The 24,210-nt window shown below is 40.1% G+C and overlaps 1 protein-coding gene across 1 annotated transcript in view; it reads right to left on the bottom strand.

The window, feature by feature from the left end:
• FOXP1 (forkhead box P1) overlaps positions 1-24,210 on the bottom strand; it is a 282,687-nt gene that overhangs the window by 175,855 nt on the left and 82,622 nt on the right. The window contains 1 exon segment of the mRNA XM_049776850.1: positions 1,861-1,974. Within this exon segment, the coding sequence (XP_049632807.1) occupies positions 1,861-1,974 (114 nt within the window).

Here is a 24,210-nt window from a genome sequence, read left to right as displayed (position 1 = left end):
TCAATTTGGTAATCTAGACTCTCACCTATGAAAGTAGTTGAACATGGACCAGAGAAATGGAAAAAATAAGGCACTTGCCTTATAAGTAGCAACCCAGGTTTGACCCCAGGTAGATAATATGGTTCCCAAAGTACTGGCAGGGTCACCCTTGAGCACAGAACTAGAAATAGCCTTTTAACACCAATGGGTATGGCCCAAATCCTACTCCCTCATACTATCACCCCCCCCCATGAAGGTAGAAAGATATGGAGGGAGGAAGGGAAAGAGGGAGGGAGGCAGAGAGAAAGAGAGGGAGGCAGAGAGAAAGAGAGGAAGGAAGGAAGGAAGGAAGGAAGGAAGGAAGGAAGGAAGGAAGGAAGGAAGGAAGGAAGGAAGGAAGGAAGGAAGGAAGGAAGGAAGGAAGGAAGGAAGGAAGGAAGGAAGGAAGGAAGGAAGGAAGGAAGGAAGAAAGAAAGAAAGAAAGAAAGAAAGAAAGAAAGAAAGAAAGAAAGAAAGAAAGAAAGAAAGAAAGAAAGAAAGAAAGAAAGAAAGAAAGAAAGAAAGAAAACCACTACCAAGTACCAGCAAAGGTGAACACAAATATTGTGTCCATTTTTTTTTATTTTTTATTTTTTGATTTTTGGTTCACACCCGGCGGTGCTCAGGGGTTACTCCTGGCTGTCTGCTCAGAAATAGTTCCTGGCAGGCACGGGGGACCATATGGGACACCGGGATTTGAACCAACCACCTTTGGTCCTGGATGGGCTGCTTGCAAGGCAAATGCCGCTGTGGTATCTCTCCGGGCCCTGTGTCAATTTTTTTTTTTTTGATTTTTGGGCCACACCCAGCGGTGCTCAGGGGTTACTCCTGGCTGTCTGCTCAGAAATAGCTCCTGGCAGGCACGGGGGACCATATGGGACACCGGGATTCGAACCAACCACCTTTGGTCCTGGATCAGCTGACTGCAAGGCAAATGCCGCTGTGCCATCTCTCCGGGCCCCCCTGTGTCAAATTTTTAAGGGAAAAAAATATTTTTCTTTTTACAATTTACTATTATAAGTAAAAAAAAAAAATAAACCTCTAAATTTAATTTTATTAACTGATTTCTTCTTCTACTTCTTTGACCTTTACTCTAAAAATGCCTAAAGTAAGAAACTGATAAAAAAAAAAAACCCATCTAGGCAAAATTCTTTATTTGAAAATTGTTCACTAATTTTTACTAATGATTTGATAATATCCTGAAAAATATTGATTGAAGAAGAATTAAGAATGAAATGTATTACAAAGTCTATGAAAGTACTGAAATGAATATCACTTCCAGTAATATTCTTGATATTATTGACATCATAATAATTCTAAATAACTATGTAGAACAGGAGCCTTTGCTATACACTGGAGAGCATCTAATCATCATGTCCCTGGCTTCCAGAATGTCAGTAGCATCTACACTGTTTAACTGGGACAAGAAAAGGTTCTCAGATATTTCTCACTGTCTCTTGGTGGGGTGTCTGTGTGTGCATATATGTACATATATTACACTCAACTGAAGACCATGTGTGTGATTTCTAGATACATCATGAAAGGCAGCATTTGTGTATGAACTATCTTCTCACTGATAATCTATGTCTATTATTCCATCCATACCAGCAATCCCTTTCTCCTTATTCTATTGACCAATTAGCAGACCTTCTACTCCCAACAAGAAAACAGTTGGTAATATAAACAGTTTTCCAAAACTGGCATATTCTGCCTATGCGGGGTCCACCCTTCTACAGAAAATTTACTCAAAAGACTGGCAATTCCCCACAAAATCCACTTCTGAATTGCTTATAGCCAACTGAAAATATATAATGCCAGCTTTTAAAAAAAAAATTTTGTTACCTGAAGAGCTGGTTGTTTGTCATTCCTCTTGGGAGATTTTAATCCACTAACTTGCTGTTGCTGCTGTTGTTGCTGCTGCTGCTGAAGAAGCAGCTGTCTCGCCACTTGAAGGGCCTAAAAAGAAAAATGGGAGAAAAATCTTTGTGTTACCACACAGGTTCAGGGTCTCCATCAGAAAAGGATTCCAGGAAGTTTAGAATTAGATTCTGACTTCCCAACTTCCAGGCAAATAAGATAGCGAAGAGAATTTCCCACCAGTCAAAGTTGACAAACTTTCTAGAATGTGTTTACATTTTTTTAGATTTAGCCCAATATATGCACAATTCTGTAAGAACAGTGATCCATCTTTGAAACATTGTGTTAACAGTACCAAAGCTCTGACATACAATTTGGAGTATTAATTCAGACATTGAGAAAGAATGACTAAGAGAGGCCAGGAACGACCTGGTGAACGCAGAAACTTATAAGACAATAAAGGGCAATTTCCAGATACTTCTTCACCCTCCTCCCCTATTTTCCTGAGGGAAACTTGGGGGCTCAAGTTACAAGAAATACTTTCACCTCATCTGAGTCCAAATCAATAGAAAGAACTAAGCAGTGATCCACTGTGCATGAAGTTATTCAGGAGAGAAGGTCACAGCATGTAAGATAAACAAGACCATTTTGGGGAGCTGGAGAGATAGTATGAAGGTAAGGCATTTGCCTTTCATGCAGAAGGTCAGTGGTTCGAATCCCGGCATCCCATATGGTCGCCTGTCAGGGGCGATTTCTGAGCGCAGAGCTAGGAGTAACCCCTGAGCACTGCTGGATGTGACCCAGAAAAACAAAACAACAACAACAAAAAACTTAAGACCATTTTGGTAGCCTATGTGCAATAGAAGCTTCTTTGAATTAAATGGAATAAGCACCAATGAACAAAACTGGACAGATCTAAAACAGAGGATTCCTCAACCTCATAACATGGGACAGTTTCTATTTAAAGGTAAAAACTAGAGAGGTGATATGATAAGGAGGAACTCAGAAGAGTACTTCCAAAGACAAAACGTAAGAGGGACCAATCTTTTCTGTAATTTCTAATTTAAAAACAAAACAAAATAACTGTCTCATCATCAAGTCCTCATTGAGTCATTACTGATAATCACTCCTACTCACACCTTTTCTTTCTTTCTCTTTTTTTGTTTTTTTGGGTCACTCCTGGCTCTATGCTCAGAAATCGCCCCTGGCAGGCACAGGGGACCATATGGGATGCTGGGATTTGAACCACCTTCCTTCTGCATGAAAGGCAAACACTTTACCACCATGCTATCTCTCCAGCCCCTACTCACATCTTTTCAAAATAGAACACAGGATTAGCAGCAAGAAACTGAAATCTATAGATATCTATACTAGGACAATAACATGAAATATATGCTATTTGGGTGGAGAACCAAGAATGCACAAAAGAGACAGTAAGAACACTCATTAAGGACAGGATGATACTTGGATAGACTAGTAAACACCTTTTGCTAACAAGAAGCCCAGGTTCAATTCCCAACAGTGCAGGGTCTCCAGAGCACCAGTGGAAATAATTTCTGAGAACAACACTAAATGTAGCCCCTGAGGTAAGTATCAGCAGTGGTGCTGTGTGTGCATACAAACAAACACACAAACAAAATCTCATTCAATGAGCTGCTTCCAGTTTACAGAGTAAGATATTATTTGGGGACTGGATCAACAATAGTTTCTACAAGGTAATTAATCGTGTTACAAAGAAGATGCATGGGTATTTGTGGTGCAGACTTACAAGGTACTGGGCTTCTCAAAGAGGAAACCATCTTAATTTATTTAAGAAAATAGTGTACATAGCTCCCAAGAAGAGGTTGGAATATATCAGGTACATCAGGTAGGGCGCTTATGTTTCACAAGGCCAACAAGGGTTCCATTCCTGGCATCCCACGTGGTACCTCAAACTCCACAAAAAGTGAGCCCTGATCTTTGAGTGCAGAGCCAGGAATAAACCCTAAGTGTGTATGTGTGTCTGAAAACAAATAAAGTTATAGTGACAGGTGGCATGGGAACTGGGAGGAAATAAGATGGCTTGGGGGTGTACTCAAGAGAAAAGGAAAAAACAGTGGTTATGAGATTATCAGTCATGAGCAGACACTTAAAAACTTGAATTCCTCAAGAGTAGTAATTCTACAAAGGACAATCTCACTACACTGAGCTCAAGATGGTACTATTGTAACAAGGATTATTTTCATGACACTTCAGAAGGTTAAGTGGTGCCTGTGTGTCTACAAAGGGCAAAGGGAGGCAATGAAACAGCATCGGGAGAAACTGGGGACACAATCTTGGAGAAGATGGACTCCTCTTATCCCACCACCCTTTCTGCACCCACCCCTCTTGTCCCAAGAGGCTTTCTGCCGACTGAACTCACCACAACCAGCCCTTCAGTTGTAAAGGACAGCCTATTTCCTCTGTGAAGGGAGAGACATGCTCGCTCGAGAAAGCCTGTCTGGAAGAGCCTCGAGAAAAGCGGGTGTCTGAAAGGGGCATCTGGGAGCCAAGACGCCTGGGAGAGTTGCCTGAGACTCCAGCCTGCTGTCTCTGAGAAGGATTCACCATCACCGGACTCCGGGTTTCCTTGTCTCCTTGGAGACGCTCAGTACATGCGTAGGTGTAAAAGTGGGCAGAGTGAAGATTTCATTTATATCATATAAGAAAAATAGTCCCCTTCACAAGGTAACTGCAGGAGCAGAAGCAGCTTCTCTTTCTCTCTATGTTCCTTCAACTATTTCACGTGAAGACTATACAGCTTTTTAATGTGGGAAAGGACCATCACATATTTTAAATGCTACCAGCCCAGCCTCCAGAGTAATAGAATGATCAGCAAAAAAAATATCGGGCTCCTATTTGGGAAGGCAGAGAATTTGGAGATGAAAGAGAAGACAGTGCTGTGGAAGAAATGCCAAGGAAGAGGAGAAAGGTTAGGCACAGTGACACTAAAATAGAACAAGGAAAGAAAAGCAAACTCCAACATAATCACAAATCTTTGCTAAAAATATATATATCGGGGCCGGAGAGATGGCATGGAGGTAAGGCGTTTACCTTTCATGCAGAAGGTCATCTGTTCGAATCCCGGCGTCCCATATGGTCCCCCGTGCCTGCCAGGAGCAGTTTCTGAGCACAGAGCCAGGAAAAACCCCTGAGCACAGCCGGGTGTGACCCAAAAACCCCAAAAAAAAAAAAAAAAAAAAAAAAAAAAAAATATATATATATATATATATATATATATATCATGCTCATGTAAACATTTGATGAAGGTACTCAATTTAAAAATAAACCAAGAGAATCTATACAGTAAACTGAATTCAAGAAAAGAAATACTATTGAATGCCCTTAAGAAAAACATTTGCGGGGGCCGGAGAAATAGCCTGGAGGTAGGGCATTTGCCTTGCATGCAGAAGGACGGTGGTTCGAATCCAGGCGTCCTATATGGTCCCCGAGCCTGCCAGGAGCGATTTCTGAGGGTACAGCCAGAAATAGCCTCTGAGCACTGCCGGATGGGACCCAACAAACAAACAAACAAACAAAAAACATTTGCATGTGTGACTGGAGAGATAGAACAGTGGGTCAGCATAAGGCTGACCCAGGACGAACCTGAGTTCGATTCCCGGCATCCCATATGGTCCCCCAGCCTGCCAGGAGCGATTTCTGAGCGCTGAGTTAGGAGTAATACCTGAGCGCTGCTGGTGTGGTCCCAAAACAAACAAAAAAATTTGCATATGCATGCATACATATACAAGTACCTATATACATAACTATTCTATTTTCAAAAAATTGGGAGTTGGGGATTGTTCTGGTGGTGATCCACCTGAGAACATCAAAGATTCTGCTCTACCATTTGAGTCACATCCCTAGTTCCCACTATTCTAATTGCACACATTTTCTTAAAGTTCTCAAAGAAAATAAAATATGGGACTTAGGTAGGAGGGAGAGTGTTCAAAAGGATGTGGTACATGCCTTCCATATGCAAGTTCAATCCCTGGCACTACTCTAAGCCAAGTACTACCAGGGCTCCAAGTACAACTATGTAAGCCACCTTCCACAAACTAAAAGATAAATAAAATATAGGATTCAAACCAAAGTTTTCAAAAAAAATTTTTTACTGAACTGAATCCATACTGATTATTATTTTTTTTACTGAACTGGATCCATACTAATTTACTCTTCAAAATAGCTACTAGAAACTTTGGATTGTTTTGCTCCTTTGAAAAGAAAAACAAGGGGCCCGGAGAGATAGCACAGTGGTGTTTGCCTTGCAAGCAGCCAATCCAGGACCAAAGGTGGTTGGTTCGAATCCCGGTGTCCCATATGGTCCCCCGTGCCTGCCAGGAGCTATTTCTGAGCAGAGAGCCAGGAGCAACCCCTGAGCACCACTGGGTGTGGTCCAAAAACCAAAAAAAAAAAAAAAAAAAAAGAAAAGGAAAGGAAAGGAAAACAAGTAGTTTGTGTACATGTTTTCTTCTTAGATACATGTGGGGATATGACCTTATATTATCACATAATGACCTTCAGGTCTTATACAGCATTTCATATATATTTCCCAAAAAGAAGATAATCAAAGAAGGCAGAAGCACATGTTAGACAATTGTGTCAACAAAAGGGAAATTTTACTCAAACCATCAGAGAGAGAATACAAGATGAATATGTACAAACTGGGTTCTAAATTTCAAAACCAAGAATGAGGAAAATAGCCCAGAGACTTGGTGTACAGGTCTGCTCTGCAAAAAGCCCTGCGTTCAATTCCTGTATGTCTCCACCATCACCCTTCTTCTCCACAAACCTTATGAAGCCAGGTGTAGTCCTAATGGATCTCAAACATTTTTGAGTATGACCTGGTGGCCCACAACACTACTGGGCTTAAGCTCAGTAATACCCTCAAAGTCAGGCTGAGTATGATGGGTGTAGCCCAAAGTTCCATGAACACTGCTTGGAAGACTTCCCTTCTCCAAGTTTTCATCCTCAAAATGAGTGCAAACAAGTGAAAATACTTAAAGTATTTTGGGACAGAGAAACTGCATTAATGCAAAAACTTTACTCATTGTCTACCAAAACTCAAAATAAAGCAATCTAACTGACTTATAGAAACATAGAAAATTATGTGTAACCAACCGCTAAAGGATATTTTCTTGTTCTTATGAAAATCATTTATGTATATAAAGAAAATCACTATAATACATTATTAGACTGGGGAAGGGTTTCTCCTATACAGTGCTTGGGGGTGGTGACCCAGCTGAATCTCAGTAACACAGTTAGTCTGTAACAACCAGGCTAGATGTTTTAATGCTAGGGCCCAGGGACATACTACTACTCTAGCCTTTAGAAATAGGGAATACTATGAGGTACCAGGGATAGAACTAAGGTTCTCATACAAGCAAGGCATATCGTTCCAATCCCGTAATCTATAATATTATTCTATTCATTTGAGGGGAAGGGTGATCTCACCAGTGGTTATAGACTAGTTATGCAAAGACTAAGGATGTGATGCCATGAGTTGTAGGAATGACCCAGGACACCCTGTATTGGAGGGTCTCAAGAGCTACACTCAGCAATGCTTGGGAGACTAAATGCTTTAGTACTGGGGATCGAACCTGGGTTAATTGAATGCTAAGCAAATGCCCAAAAAACTGTCCTATAATTTCCATTTTATCTTATTTTATTTTTATTTTATTTGGTTTTTTGGGCCACATGAGAAAGTAAAAAATGTTCATGGTCAAGTTCAATATTGGTGAAAAATTTGTTATTTCGATCCCTGATTTGCTATCAGCATCTTTCATTATATGTGTTCACTGTATTTTTCCCATATACTCAACAGTCATGTGACCTATGAAATACTTCAAAACCTCATTAATGGCTTCAATCAAAGACTCCACTGTCTGAATTTCGGGGACCTATTGCAATACAACTAACGAATAAAAATAGGCATTGAAATTTTCATAGCAATATTTTAATCACAACTGAAGAAAGGACTTTAAAGATGTGTTGTTCGAATAAAAAAATTGAATTTTTTAGGATATGAAAACACAAATTCGAAAATAAATTTGCACTCCATGTTCATAGCTGCATTATCCACAATAGCTAAACACTGAATCAACCCAAATGCTCACTGAAGATGACTGGATAAGAGAGTGGTGCAATCAATACTTGGAATAATACCATGTCATTATAACAAGATGAAATCCAAACTTTGGGATTACCAAATGGATAGAACTTGAACTGAGTAGGCTAAGTGAAATAAGTAAGAAAGTGAAAGACTATTACCAGATGGTTTTGCTCATTTTTAGAAGAGCTAAAGCAGATGAACTGAAAGAAATAAATAAGCAAAACAAAAATCAATTCTTAGACTCAGTGAAAACTATGATGGTTACTAGATAGAAGTGGGGTAAGAAAAATGGATAGAGTGGTCTTATTGGGAGTAAGATGACACCGAGATTTTGGTGATAGGTTTAGAAAGGCCTATACAAATGCAGACATATTAAGCTAAAACTCTTGGAATTCTATAGAAAACCAATGATAAAATACATTTAAAAAGAAATAGGGAGGGGGCTGGAAAGACTAGATAGGAGAAAAGACACTTGCCTTGAGTGCAGCGACTCTTGTTTGAATCACTGATACTACCTATGATCTCCTGAGCACTGTTAGGAGTCTCTCTTAAACCTAGAGCCAAGAATAGCCTCAGAATATCATGAATATCAATAAATGCCTTCCCATTACCTCAAGAAAAGAAAAATGTACATCATTTTGGATAACAGAATCATAGTGTGTAAATATGTTTATGTGTGAGAAAGAAAGGGGCCGTAGCAATAGCACAGTGGGGAAGGCATTTGCCTTGCATTTGGCCAACATGGGTTCTATCTCTGGTATCACATATGGTCCCTGAGCATCATTAGAAGTGATTCCTGAGAGCAGAACCAGGAGTAACCCGAGAACTTCCAGGTGTAGCCCAAAACAAACAAAAAAGTGACAGAGACAGAAACAGAAGGTAAAGAGATGAGATGCTGGCGGGAGCATATAAAAGAATCACTTTTTTTGTTTTGGGGCCACACCTGGCAGCCCTCAGGGGTTCTACACTCAGAAATTATTCCTGGCACGCTCCGAGGACCATATAGGATGCCTGGGACCAAACCCAGGTCAGCTGTGTGCAAGGCAAATGCCCTACCCACCTTGTGCTATCGCTCTGCCCCACAAGAATTACTCTTTCGAAAGTCAGGATGACTCAAGTTCCAGACTGTTAATGTAAGTAACTTTAAAGGTTTCATCCCACCTCTGGAGATCTTTTACTCTCAGTGGAAATTCCTTGGCTCAGTTGAGTCAACACTTCCTTTATAATAGATCTGACAATTGCCTAGCACTGAAGTAAATGGTGCCACTTTTGAGTGTTAGTAAAAGAGCAGCTTAAGGATACCACAGAGTAGAGGTGACTGATAAAACCAGGTACCGAGAACCTCACGGCAAAGACACATTTATTTTCCTATAACAAATGGAAAACTAGAATAAATGATACTATGAGCTCAGAAGAAAGGAATGCACAGTTTTGCATGGCTTCGAGCTGTGTATTGGTTCACTTCCCCCTCTGTCTTGGCTATTTGTCATCTATGTTTCTACTTATACAAAGGGCCAGAGCATCCATGGGCTGTAGAGAGTAAAAGGGGTAGGACACTTGTACTCAACTGTCTGCGGTTCTATCCCCAGAAACATATTATGGTCCCAGAGCACCACTAGGAGATATTTCTAAATGTATAGTATAAAAGTAACCTCTGAATATCGCTGGGTGTGGGCCAAGCTTCCCTCCCCCAAGAAAAAATATCACCATTCATGAACCCCAATCATCACTTAGGATGCAGTTGAAGAGACTAACACTTGGTTACCATTTTGGCCAGTCATGATTTAGCCTTGGCAATTGTTAGCATATCTTCCCTATTACGGGTTTATGACTACTTCATTCTCACCAGGGCCTTTATATTCCTCTAATAAATTCTGTTATTTACAAATCATAATTTGCATAGCATATTTATAATTTGTGAGCTTTTTACATAGCAAGTTCATAACAGGTGCTTATATTTTAGAGGTTAGGTATCCCCATCTTTAGCTTGTTTCTCACGGTGGCCGGTATTCTAAAACATGAATATTTATATAAATGTTCTAAGACACCAATATTTATATAAAATACATGTAAGCAAGTCAGCAGGAAGAGAAAACCATCACATTTTTTAAAATATGTCATCTTTGGCAATAAGGCCTCAGGTAAACATTGTACATGGAAGCTTCAAACAATGTGATCAACTTGAATGTTTAAAGTCACAGGCCAGCAGAGTTGAAGATAGTATGGTAGGCATGGCCATTAATTTGACCTGGCTGACTCAGGTTCGTTCCCCAGCAGATTATATGTTCTCCCAAGTTTACCAGGGTGCAAAACCATGACTAATACCTGAGCACACTTTAGCTGTGATCCCAAAAACATATATATGCTTTAAAAGTCACAATCAAAAAATTACATATAATCCATGGACTCCATTTTTATCAGCTATTTTTAAATTAAAACAAAATTTTAAATCAGAAAATATTTTCCAGGACCGAAGAATAGCATGGAGGTAAGATATTTGCCTTGCGTGCAGAAGGACAACGGTTCGAATCCCGGCATCCCATATGGTCCCCTGGGCCTTCCAGAAGTGATTTCTGAGAATAGAGCCAGGAGTAACCCCTGAGCACTGGTGGGTGTGTGACCCAAAAAGCCAAAAAAAAAAAAAATATATATATATATATATTTTTTTTTTTTTCAATTAGAAAAGATTTGGTCTTTGGAGGGACAAAATACAAGGCACAGACCCAGGACTGCAGAACCTGCATCAGAGACAACAAGGTCACAAGTAGCAGAGCTTCTGGCTGTGGAACCCAGAAACCATATCGGCAGTGCCCAGATGAGGGATGGAATATGAGGCAGGGACCCAGAGTTGTGGAATCTGTGTTGGAGAAAACAAGGCCACGGGAGCTGAGGCTGAGGGATAAAGAAGCCACATCGCTAGTGTCCAGGTGAGGTATAGAATCTGAGTCAAAGACAAAGAGTCAATGGAGTGTGGCCCCACAAATCTGTGGTTGTGCACTCCTTCTAGTGAAGGAACATCAGCAAAGAAATAAAACATCCCACTACAACCGCAATAATAGAAAAACAGCGCAGGCCTCCACCATGATTAGAGAACGAAGATGGTAGCTCCAAAGACCCAAAATATACCAACCACTTATTTAGCCATTCAGATAAGGACTTTAGAGAAGAAATAAGGAGATGTTCACAGAACTCAAAGAAAGCATGAAATAAACTGAATGTGCCACAAATAAAAATCAATAGGCTCTGAGAGTTGAAATAAGAAAACTTCAAACTGAAATAATAAGGCTGAAAAACTTGGTAGGCAAAATAAAAACCTCAATGGAAATCCTTTAACAGAATAACAGCAGTGGAAGACAGTATCAGTGAGCTGGAAGATGAGATGCATCAGAACTCCATACAACAGAAGAGGTTGAAAAAGAGTCTCAAAACAAATGATCAGACAGACAATGGGAAAAGTCCTCAGAGAATGTGAACAGATGAAAAGAGGAGTCAACAGAAACAACATAATAATTATTGGAGTCCCAGAGACGCAGGAAGAAAACCCCCAGGAAAAATCAACAATCAAGGACATCATTGCAGAGAAACTCCCAGACATAATGACTTGCATTCAACTAAATCCTACATATCTGAAGACTACCAGCGAAAAGAGATCCAAACAAAATCACACCATGACACAACCTAGTCACAGTGACAAACCTTATATAGAAAGCAACAAGATCAAAAGAAGAATTACATTCAAAGGAGCATCCTTAAGATTTACTGCAGACTTGTCACAAGAAACACTCAAAACCCAAAGGCAGTGGTGGAATATAGTGACAAACTCCATGTAATTAATGCATTGTCAAAAGTACTTTATCCAGCCGGACTTACATTCAGGTTTGAAGGAAGGATATACAGCTTTATGGATAAACAACAGCTTAGAAACTTTATAGTCTCAAAACCAGCCTGAAGGTTGAATTGAAAGATGTACTTCAAGATAAGACAGACCACAAGACACACCAAACTCTTACTGAAAGATGATACTAAATCCCATGACAATCATCTCTCTCTACGTCACTGAACTAAATGCAACAGTTAAGAGAAACAGAATTGCATATGGATAAAAAATATGAATTCAATGTTTTGCTGCCTTAGGGAATAATTCTGAACAGTCAAAAATACACAGATTCAAACTCAAAGGTTGGAGGACAAACATTCAAGCAAACAACCCTCCTAAAAAGGCTGGAGTAGTCATACTAATTTTAGGTAACACAGATTTTAGACTTAAAAAAGTTACAAGAGGGGCCCGGAGAGATACCACAGCGGTGTTTGCCTTGCAAACAGCCAATCCAGGACCAAAGGTGGTTGGTTCGAATCCCGGTGTCCCATATGGTCCCCCGTGCCTGCCAGGAGCTATTTCTGAGCAGACAGCCAGGAGTAACCCCTGAGCACTGCCGGGTGTGGCCCAAAAACCAAAAAAAAAAAAAAAAAAAAAAAAAGTTACAAGAGACAGGCCAATATCACAGTGCTAGGGCATTTGCTTTGCACATAGCCAATCCAGGAAGAACCTGGGTGCAATTCCAGGCATCCCATATGGTCCCCTGAGCCTGCCAGGTGTGAATTCTGAGAGCAGAGCCGGAGTAATCCTTGAGTGTGGTCAGGTGTAGCCCCAAAACCAAAAAAATAAAAATAAAAAAGTTATTGGGGACAAAGACATTTCTTAATAATTAAAGGATATGTACAACAGGAAGAAATCACACTCCTAAACATATACATATCCAAGGAGGGACAAGCAAAATATATAAAACAACTACTGACAAACTTAAAGGAAGATTTCACCAACACAATAATAGTGGGAGACTTTAACACTGCCTTGTCCCTACTAGATAGGTTGAATCTAACAAGAATATACTAGCACAGAAAAGAGCAATGGAAGATACTGGAGAGAGATGATAGATAGATAGATGATAGATAGATAGATAGGTAGATAGATAGATAGATAGATAGATAGATAGATAGATAGATAGATAGATAGATAGGGTTCTCTACCCCAGAAAATTGGATACTTATTCTCCAATACACATGGGTCTTGATAGATCGATAGATAGATAGGTAGATAGATAGATAGATAGATAGATAGACAGATAAATGATAGATAGATAGATAGATAGATAGATAGATAGATAGATAGATAGATAGGATTTTCCATCCCAGAAAACTGGGTACTTATTCTTCTCCAATACACATGGGTCATTCTCCAAAACAGACTACATGCTAGTCCATAAAATATGCCTACATGCAAAAACGATGATAGAAATTGTACATACTACCTTCTCAGATCATAATGCACCAGGATAAAAGGAATGGGAGAAATTATTCCCCCAATATCCATCAGATAAGAGGCTAATATAATACCTAAGATATACAAGGTACTAATGAAACTTAAAAAGAAAAAAAATCTAACCCCATCAAGAAAAATGATAGAAGAAATGAGCACACATTTCCTCTAAGAAGAAATACAGATTGCAAACAGGCACATGAAAAAATGTTCCACATCACTAATATTCATGGAAATGCAAATAAAACAAAAATGAGATATCATTTCATGTCACAGAGACTGGCACACATCACAAAGAATAAGAACAACCACTACTGGTGTAGATGTAGGGAGAAAGGAACTCTCATTCACTACTAGCCCAGCCTTTATGGAATATAATATGGATATTTCGTAAAAAAAAAAAAAAACAAAACTGGACACTGAGGGCCAAAGCGATAGCACAGTGATATGTTGTTTGCCTTGCATGTGGCAGGTGCAGGACGGACCTCGGTTGGATCCCCAGTATCCCATATGGTCTCACAAGCCAGGAGCAATTTCTGAGCACATAGCCAGAAGTTACCTCTGAGCATCACCAGGTGTGATGCTCAGAAAAAAACAAGTAGACGGGCCGGAGAGATAGCATGGAGGTAAGGCATTTGCCTTTCATGCAGAAGGTCATCGGTTCGAATCCCGGCGTCCCATATGGTCCCCTGTGCCTGCCAGGAGCAATTTCTGAGCATGGAGCCAGGAATAACCCCTGAGCACTGCCGGGTGGACCCAAAAACCACAAAACAAACAAACAAACAAACAAAAAAACAAAACAAGTAGACATTGAGCTTCCCATATGAACCAGCAATACCACTTCTAGGGATATATCTTATGACCACAAAAACACAATATAATAATGCCCTCTGCTCTCTTATGTTCATAGCAGCACTATTTATAATAACCAAAATCTGGAAACAACCCATATGCCCAACAACAGATGAGTGGCTTAAGATACTGTGGTATATCTACACAATGGAATACTATACAGCTGTTAGAAAAAAAGAAGTCACGAAATTTGCTCTTTGTGGATGGAGGGATGATTATGGACATTATTATGCTGAGTGAAATAAGTCAGAGGGAGAAAGATAAAACACAAAATAGTCTCACTCATCTGTGGGATTTAAGAAAAATAAAAGACAGTATAGTAATTAATACCCAGAGATAATAGAGATGAGGGCTGAAAGGACTAGCCCATGATATAAAACTTACCACAAAGAGTGGTAGTGAAATTAAGGCAATAACTACACTAACAACTATCACAACAATAACAGAAAGAGAAATACAACTGCTGTCTTGAAGACAGGCTGGGGATGCAGGAGGAGGGAGAAAGACATTGGTGGTGGGAAAATTGCACTGGTGAAGTGGAGTGTGCATAGGATAGCTGAAACTCAACTACAAACATGTTTGTAACCATGGTGCTTACATTGGGAGTTTGTTTGGGGGGTTCTGGGATACACCCATCTGTGATCCAGTATCATTCCTGGCAATACTTGTAGAACTCTATGGGGTAACAGGGGTTGAACCCAGATAGATCATATGCAAGACAAGTAAGTGCCTTACTTGTTATATCTTTCTGATTCCCAAGATAAGAATATATATGTATATATGTGTGTATACATACATATATATGTGTGCATATATATATTTTATATATATAGGTGGTGGGAGTTTTGGAGCCACACTCAGTGCTCAGGGTATACTCTTGGCTCAGTGCTCAAAAATCATTCACAGCAGGCTCAGAGGACCATATGGGATGCCAGTGCTCGAATCTGGGTCAGCTACATGCAAGGCCAATGACCTAGAAACTGTGCTACTGCTCAGCCATAATATAAGAATAGCTTCAACTTACTTAAATAACTGGACAAAAAATGAAAAGAAAGGACCAAGAGGGATCAGAAAAGGTGGAATACAAACCTTTGACACATGAGTTCAATGCATATGACCAACCCCTGAACACCACTGGGGCAGCCCCAGGGAACCATTACCACTAGGGCAGTCATCTTTGGCACCTACACTTCAGACCTGTACCACTTGTTTATATCTTTGAAAGTGGTCTTAGGCTTCCAAGGATGATGGGGAGGCACCCCAAAAATAAGATAAAAAATAAAGGTAAACTATTCTGTAACATATAAAATCAAGTGACACTCAAATTTAAATATCCACAAAGTTTTACTGTGACATATTCATAATCATTCATTCACAGGCTGAATTAGGTACTTTCTGTAACTCAAACTTGAACTAAGTGCCTCAGACAGAAGTAAGTGGCCCACAAAATTAGGAATCTCACCCTTAACAGAAAGCTTACCAAGTATGTTTCAAATTGCTATTATATTGTGAGATTTCCTCCAAAGATTTCCTAAGTACAATTTTATTTTAGCCAAAAAATACATTGGCTCTAATGTAAGGTACCATAATTGGGTGCTTTTTATTTTTTATTTTTGCATCACAATCAGCGGCACACGGGGTTACTCCTGCTCTCAGAAATCACTCCTGGCAGTGCTCAGGGGACCATATGGAAAGCTGGGGATTGAACCTGAGGAGGCCGCATGACAAGGCAAACACCCTACCTGCTGTTCTACTTTTACTCTCTTTCTACTTTCTCAAAAGGTGTTTAGACCAAATGCATACATCTGTGTATTTTTCCCTCTCTCAAACTGTTGGAAAGTAGCTATAAACTCTTTCTTCTGATTGGTACTCTCGAGCATCTCAGAGTGACTCTCCTGAATTGAGGGTGACACCCTGTTCCAGAGAATAAAGACAGTAAGAGTCTGCTGGCCCCATGCAGGAGAGACGTTTGCTTCCTGTCTGCCCTGGGAAGCTGTCCCATTTCCAGCTTCAAAGGCTGCTTCAAATGGCTTCTCTGAGTCAGCTACCCTTCATCTAATTTCTTTTCCTAGACTCTTCCCACCCCTCAAGATCAAACCCGTTTCTCAGAAAATTTCATAGACTAATCAACAGCCACTGCTGTGTTAGACACACCAGAGAGAAAGCACTGTAACAGACCATCAAGTCACCACATTATGGTGCCATAATTAAAGAAAAAAAAAACAATTTTCCCATGAAATTTAATATTTCAGGGGGTAACAACCATTGAAAATTCATCAGAGAGCCTTCAACAGTCTCTGCACCAATCCCTGCTTAGTATGGTCTAGCATGCTGAGAATCAGGGTGTAGACTCTGAGTATTCACTGATCTCGCTCACTTGATTCCCAAAAGCAGGTGGGGCAGACAACAAAGTCTGAAAAAAGTTGAGATACTGGTTTTGAATCAGTGACCTAGAAGGTTCCATCCAGCATCATCTATTGCACTAGAGTTCTGGAAGCTGAAAGAAGTTCCTGAGATTTGTGGGCACTCTATAACAAACAGCTCATATTTCAAAAAGATATTTTTATAGATTTTTAAAAAATGTTTCACAGTCTTAGCAAATGAGTCTATGAGACAATATCTAGATAAACATGCTGAAAAAATAGAAGCAAAGACAATCTCCATTGTACACTGCTAAAATTCAAATCACAGGGACAGGAAATGGAAGGTCGAATTTTTGTATTTCTGTCATTGTCCTGATCCCAAGTGTTGATGGAGAGGGTAGAAGGGAGGGATAACACCAATCCATGGTGTCCCCATCCATCTAGAACAGTGCATTTGTTTTATTATCCATAATAGCTTGAATCTCTATCTTCTATGTTCCAATGCTTCTATACTTCCAATGCTTTTCCAAATTTTTACTGCCATGATTTTATGGACTTCAAAGCTCCACACGGAGTAGTTATCACTGCTACAATTTCTATCAGATGTGTGCAAAGTTTTCTTTCATTTTAAAATTGAATGAATACTATAATGTCCTAAGCATTGATAACTTAGGGCTTGTGTGTATGTATATATATATATATGTGCTTTTAGTTCAATAATATACTTATAATATGAATCGTCTCGAGAGGAAAATGTAGTCAATTAAAGATTTTTTTTTTTTTTGGAGATCAGATGAAGAACAGAATTGTACAACTGTGTTCCTATACCATGCCATGGCTCACTAGCATTAGTGTTGTGGGATTCACTATCCAGTGCAGCTGACTGAATAGATATGAACATTGATATACCAGAAAGCTCTAAACAGAAGGAGGCATTCTGCTGCAAAGACACCAGAAGAGGAAATCTAGGAAGCAGAAGGGTCAGTGAGCCCTCTCTTCACTTGCAAGTACAAAATAACCTTTTAATTAAAGTATCTACATGAAGATGTTTCCTGCCAAAGAAGGTAAAGCTCAGAATTTATCACGAGACAAAAAAGACCAGGAATATCTGTGATCCTCTTGCAAAGCTTAAGTAAGAATATCTGTGATCCTCTTGCAAAAGCTTAAGTAAGTTTAATGGTTATAGTCAGGAAATCTGTTTGAAGTCCCTTAGAAGAGAGGGGGGGAAAAAACACCATCATACTCCTACTCCATACATCTATAACTACCTCGTTGAGGCCCTGGTTGGCTGCTCCATGCTGGAGCCAATGCCAGACGCTGAGTCACCACCACTAAGTCTCCAGCACCTGAGTTGTGTTTGGACAGATTCCATCCTGACACTGCCCAAGCCCCAGCCTGTCTTGCTCATGAGAGTTGACAGGGCCCACAGCCTGGGGTGCTATGACTGTAGGCAACATCAGCACCGTAAAGGGGTAAAACAAAAGTCACTCTTATTTGAAAATGACCAAAATCTCATATAGAAAAGTTCAGCAAACTCTTCCCCATTCTAAAAGAACAAGGATGGATGAAAAATATAATTAACAGTATTTAAAATCCCAGTACTTCAACAAAAATAGAAGGAAAAAAAAAAAAAAGGAAGGGCTAGATTGCTTTCAAAAATAACTAAATAAACTGGTCCATTCCTTTTGCCAGTTCCCAAAGGAGAAAATACAAGGGTCAAGCGAAAGGATAAAGGAATCAAAAGGGCCTATTAACTCACTGCATTAACCCACTGTTTTCTGCAACTGCCTTTTATGAGGGTACAGGCCATCCTCTCTCATTATGAATAGCCAGATTCTTATCTGATTCTTGGGATGAGATTTGCTAATTCTGAAGCCTGCCGGAAAAAAGTCTGGTTAGAATCCGCTCAAAACAATAGAGAATTCCCTAAAACTTCATCAGCAGGACTAAAACTTCATCAGCAGGACTGAAGCTACTTTCTGTTCAAGCAAATAGGCTATATTCCTTTTTCTCTTGGCATATAAGTCACACATACTTAGGATGCAGCCATGGATGCTTTTTCACAAAATCCCTTTCTTTTTCTTTTTCTTTTTTTTTTTTTTTTGGTTTTTTTTTTTTGGGGGGGGGGGTCACACCCGGCATTGCTCAGGGGTTACTCCTGGCTGTCTGCTCAGAAATAGCTCCTGGCAGGCACGGGGGGACCATATGGGACACCGGGATTTGAACCAACCACCTTTGGTCCTGGATTGGCTGCTTGCAAGGCAAACACCACTGTGCTATCTCTCCGAGCCCCAAAATCACTTTCTTTCATTAGAGGAATTTTGGGCAAAGACTCAGGAGTGAACACTAATTCAGATATATCATTCCAACTGAGATAAGACAAAAGCAAAAACTGCAATGACAAGAGACTGAAACAAGACAAATAAAATCATTCGAACTGTGAGGCAGGTTAGTAGGGAAAAAAAAAATCCTAACATTTTCCAATAACGTACTTCTCAAAGTGGTTTTGGAAAGAGCAGAGTTTACCCAGGTATACAATTTAAGAAATGAGAAGTATCTAGAAACAGAGGCAGTGGAGGGTCCTTAATTCTCCTTATATTCAGCTTATTAAAGCTAAAACAATGTACTGACTTGTTTACTGTGTGCTGGGCAATATGCCCTTTTGTTGCTTTATGCGTAACTTGTTATTTCTTTTTCCAACATCTCTAAAGAAAGCAGGGGAAGAGTTTATGATTACCCATTTCCAGTGGAAAAACTGAGAGGTTGTGAGATTGGTGACTTTCCCAAGGTCACAAGTCTAGTAAATGGCTAGGGCGGAAAAACAAAAACAAACAAACACTATTTCATGAGAACCTGATACTAGCATTGTACCAAGGTCACTGATTAGACCACAGGTAGTTCTGGCAAAATGGATAATGCAGTTCTACTGTACAGCTCAAAGGGCATGCAAAAACATGGGGTTCCTTTGCTTCCCAAATGAGAAAAAAGCCACTTTCTGTTGTTACACCTTCTAACTTCGTCTTTCTTTTTTAACTCCACAAAAATACTTGTTTCTCCCTATCTTGCTTCCTGGAGCTAAGGCCACACCAACAATTCTGCTCTCCTTATTCTGTTTTGCATATTTATAAGGCACCTTTAAAAAGAAAAGTATCGGCCCGGAGAGATAGCACAGTGGTGTTTGCCTTGCAAGCAGCCGATCCAGGACCAAAGGTGGTTGGTTCGAATCCCGGTGTCCCATATGGTTCCCCGTGCCTGCCAGGAGCTATTTCTGAGCAGACAGCCAGGAGTATCCCCTGAGCACCGCTGGGTGTGGCCCAAAAAAAAAAAAAAAAAAAGAAAAGTATCTTAAATTTACCTTTTTAAAAAATTATCTAAATTTTACCTTACCTAGAAAAAATACTTCATTATTTCACATACATGTAAGATCTAAAAAAGCTGAGGGCTGGAGCGGTGGCACAGTGGTAGGGCATTTGCCTTGCATGTGGCCAACCTGGGACTGACCAAGGTTCGATCTCCTGGATTCCCATAATGTCCCCCAAGCCAGGAGCGATTTCTGAGTGCATAGCTCATAAAAGTATAATTAACAGTATTTAAAATCCTTGAGCATCATGGGGTGTGGCCCAAAAATAAATAAATAAATAATAAATAAATAAATAAATAAATAAGCAAGCAAGCAAGCTGAATTCTGTGGCCAGAGTGATAGACATTAGCCTTGCATGCAACCAACCTGGGCTTGATTCTGGAACCTCATATGATTTTCTGAACCCCATCATGAGTGATCCCTAAGTAAAGAGCAAGGAGGAAGCCCTAAAGGCCACCAGGTATGATCTCAAAACAGTCAACAACAACAATAATAAAGGAGCTAAACTCATGAAGTAGAGTGAAAAGAATGATGATTGGGGAAATGAGACTCATGAGTCAAAGAGTACAGTCAAAGGGTACCCAAGGACAGTCTTCCTACCTTATACCACTTCACTTCATCCCCTCTGCATGTCATCCCTTTGCTTGTGGGATATTGCCGCTACCTCCATCATCCTAATTTTTAGCTCTTCTTTAAGCTCCAAGGACACTGGATGACACCCCATTGCTTGGCTAAGCCAGCATGGGATTTTTCAAAACAGGACTTTCATAGAGCAAAGCGTGGAGAGACTGGCCTCTGAGAGCAGACATTTTGTTTCATAATCCAGGCCCACTTTTTCACCAAGACACCATGGTTTAAGTTCCTGCCTCACCTAAGGTACATCTTCATTATAGCCCCTTGAATACTTTGGAGGCCTAGCAGGACTTCTGCCCTGTCTTTATTTACTGTGTGTGTGTGTGTGTGTGTGTGTGTGTGTGTGTGTGTGTGTGTGTGTGTGTGTGTGTGTGTGTGTGAAGGCAATATAGTATTTTTTTTATCTTTTTTTTTTTTTGGTATTTGGGCCACACCCACCTGGCTGTCTGCTCAGAAATAGCTCCTGGCAGGCACAGGGGACCATATGGGACACCGGGATTCGAACCAACCACCTTTGGTCCTGGATCAGCGGTTTGCAAGGCAAACGCCACTGTGCTATCTCTCTGGGCCCTGACAATATAGTTTTATTTCAAAAAAATTTACTTAGTGAAATGTGAAGAGGAGAAAGAGATAAATGTTTAAGGGATAACTTGGACTTGAAAGAGCAGGTCCCTTCCTTTTTGTTTTTGTTTTTGTTTTTTGTAGTCCCTTCCTTTTTAGTAAAAGTCCACACTGAACTCTCTGCTCTATCCACTTGCTTTTTGTTAGTGATAATGGATATGTTATAAAACTATTATCAAAGAAATTCTGAACATCTCAATTTTATTGATTATTAATATACATATTATAGTTTTATATATACACGTGTTATTATTACAAACTGATCAGTAAAATAAGTTATTAATATCTATCATTTCATATGGTGACAAATTAGGTTTCTGGTCATAACTTCTAACTTTACTTTGATAGCAGCATTTTGGGGAAGAGAGAACATGTTTGATAGTGTTCAGGGCTTACTTACTCCTAGCTCTACACTCAGGTATCATGCCTGATGGGCTCAGTAGAGAAGGTTCCAGGGAGCAAAACGAGTCAAGGTACAAGATGCCAGGTAATGTTCTATCTGCTGTACTATCGCTCTGGCCCCTCTGTTAGCAATTTTAAGTTTAAAACTTTAACTGCCATTTAAGTATTGAAAACTAGAGCCACCATGCACACATACTCCCCCAAATCTGTAATATAACTAGAGGTTTGAAATTTATGATAATCTTCATTTCTTCTACCTTCTTCCTCTGACAACCACCAATTAGTTCTCTTACTTTATATGAGCTAAATTACTTTAGATTTCCACATTAAAAAAAATTATCTTGCGGGGCCGGGAAGGTGGCGCTAGAGGTAAGGTGTCTGCCTTGTAAGTGCTAGCCAAGGAAGGACCGCGGTTTGATCCCCCAGCGTCCCATAAGGTCCCCCCAAGCCAGGGGCGATTTCTGAGTACTTAGCCAGGAGTAACCCCTGAGCATTAAACGGTTGTGCCCCCCCCCAAAAAAATTATCTTGCTCTGTCTGACTTATTTCATTTAGCATAATGCCTCAAGGCCCATACATGCTATCACATGAAAGGATTTCATATTTAGGGGTGAATAATAGTCTATGAAAGAAAGAGAGACACAGAGAGAGCTAAAGAGCAGAGGGGGGGAGAGAGAGAGAAGAGAGAGAGAAAAGGGCTCATTTCTTTATTTTAATTTTTGTTTTTTGTTTTTTGGCCACACCCGTTTGATGCTCAGGGGTTACTCCTGGCTAAGCGCTCAGAAATTGCCCCTGGCTTGGGGGAGCCATATGGGACGCCGGGAGATCGAACCTCGGTCCTTCCTTGGCTAGTGCTTGCAAGGCAGACACCTTACCTCTAGTGCCACCTCGCCGGCCCCTCTTTATTTTAATTTAAACATCATGATTACAAGGTTGTTTTTAATACAGTATTTTTGCACAGATAAAGTTGTTCATGATTGAGGGGCCCAAGTGGTGGCGCTAGAGGTAAGGCATCTGCCTTGCTGCTTGCTAGCCGCGGTTCGATTCCCCGGCCCCAAGCCAGGAGCAATTTCTGAGCACATAGCCAGGAGTAACCCCTGAGTGTCAACAGATGTGGCCCCCCAAAACAAAACAAAACAAAACAAAGTTGTTTATGCTTGAGTTACAGTCATACAATATACAACAACCTTCACCAGTGCATATTTCCCACCATCAATGTCCCAAGTATTCCTGTCACCCTCCATGAAGAGCTCCTTTTCTTTTTTCTGTGAGAGAGAGAGAGAGAGAGAGAGAGAGAGAGAGAGAGAGAGAGAGAGAGAGACAGAGAGACAGAGAGACAGAGAGAGGTACAGACTCATTTTCTTTTTTTTGGTTTGGTTTTGGTTTGGTTTTTTTTTTTGTTTGCTTTGGGGCCACACCCTGCAATACTCAGGGCTTACACCTGGCTCTGCATTCAGGGATCACTACTGGCCAGGTGGAAAATCTTGTTTTTTTTGATAAGAGTTATTGTAACAGGTGTGGTCTTGATTTGCATATTCAAATAAGTACATCTTTTAAAAAAAATGCTTTGGAGTCACACCCACAGATGCTTAGGAGTTACTCCTAGTTCTGCACTCAAGAATTATTGCTGGCACTGCTTAGGGGTTCATATGGGATGCTGAGCATTGAGCCCAGGTTTGTGCGCATGTAAGGCAAGCACCTAACCCACTGTACTATCTCTTCATCTTCCCAAATAACTATATTCTAAAAAGTGCTCTGGTCTCTACTCACAGGGGATAAGTAAGAGAATAATAAAAGCTGTAATCTGGGTGTTTGACAGACATGTTCTACACAGAACTGACACATTATCTCATTTAAGTTTTAGAATTCTGTGGTATTATTATACCGAGGTTGTAGATATAGAACTATAATAGAGAGGTCAAATAGCAAAGGTTATGTGAGATATGCTAGCAAAGTCCTTAGATCAGTGTCTGGACATGATAAGTACGTGCTAAGTGGAAACTCTTACGACAATGTGCAATACATTGCCACATATATATATGAGGACATATTTGTGGAAAGCAAACATTCTTGTATCATGCTGATCTCAAACCACTGGATGTATTCATTACGGACAATGAGAAAAATCACATTACTCTATGCTAAGCCCAAGAAATCTAAGGCAGCAACTTTCATTCTCAAAAAAATGAAAGACTGAGGTCAAAAGGGGTTAGATAATTTACCTGCGGCCACAAGAATGACTTAAAATTGTGTCTTGATAAAGACATTTAAGTGAGGGGTTGAGAGATGTACAAGGGTTAAGGCATTTGTCTTGTCTATGTCTGACCCCAGCTTGATTCCAACACCCCATATTGTCTCTGGATCATAACCAGGAGTGACCCCTTAGGCAAGAGTAGTTCCTAAACAGCCCTACATTCTTCAGAAAAAAGCGAAACAGACATTTGAGTGAATATGGTTCTGATTTAATACCTTGCTTGACTCTTTGAAGAATGTAATACATAGGGCTGCCTAGAGAGAGGAAAAACAGAGAACTAGGAAAGATAACATAAATAACAAAAAAACCAACAATAACAGGCGCCGGAGTGAAAGCACAGTGGTAAGGCATTTGCCTTGCATATGACCAACCCCAGACGGTCCCCAATTTGAATCCCGGCATC

The sequence above is a fragment of the Suncus etruscus genome, chromosome 7 (assembly GCF_024139225.1).
Source record: "Suncus etruscus isolate mSunEtr1 chromosome 7, mSunEtr1.pri.cur, whole genome shotgun sequence".
NCBI lineage: Eukaryota > Metazoa > Chordata > Mammalia > Eulipotyphla > Soricidae > Suncus > Suncus etruscus.
The sequence above is the reverse complement of the archived record's forward strand: the minus strand, read 5'-3'. Positions and strand labels throughout refer to the sequence as shown.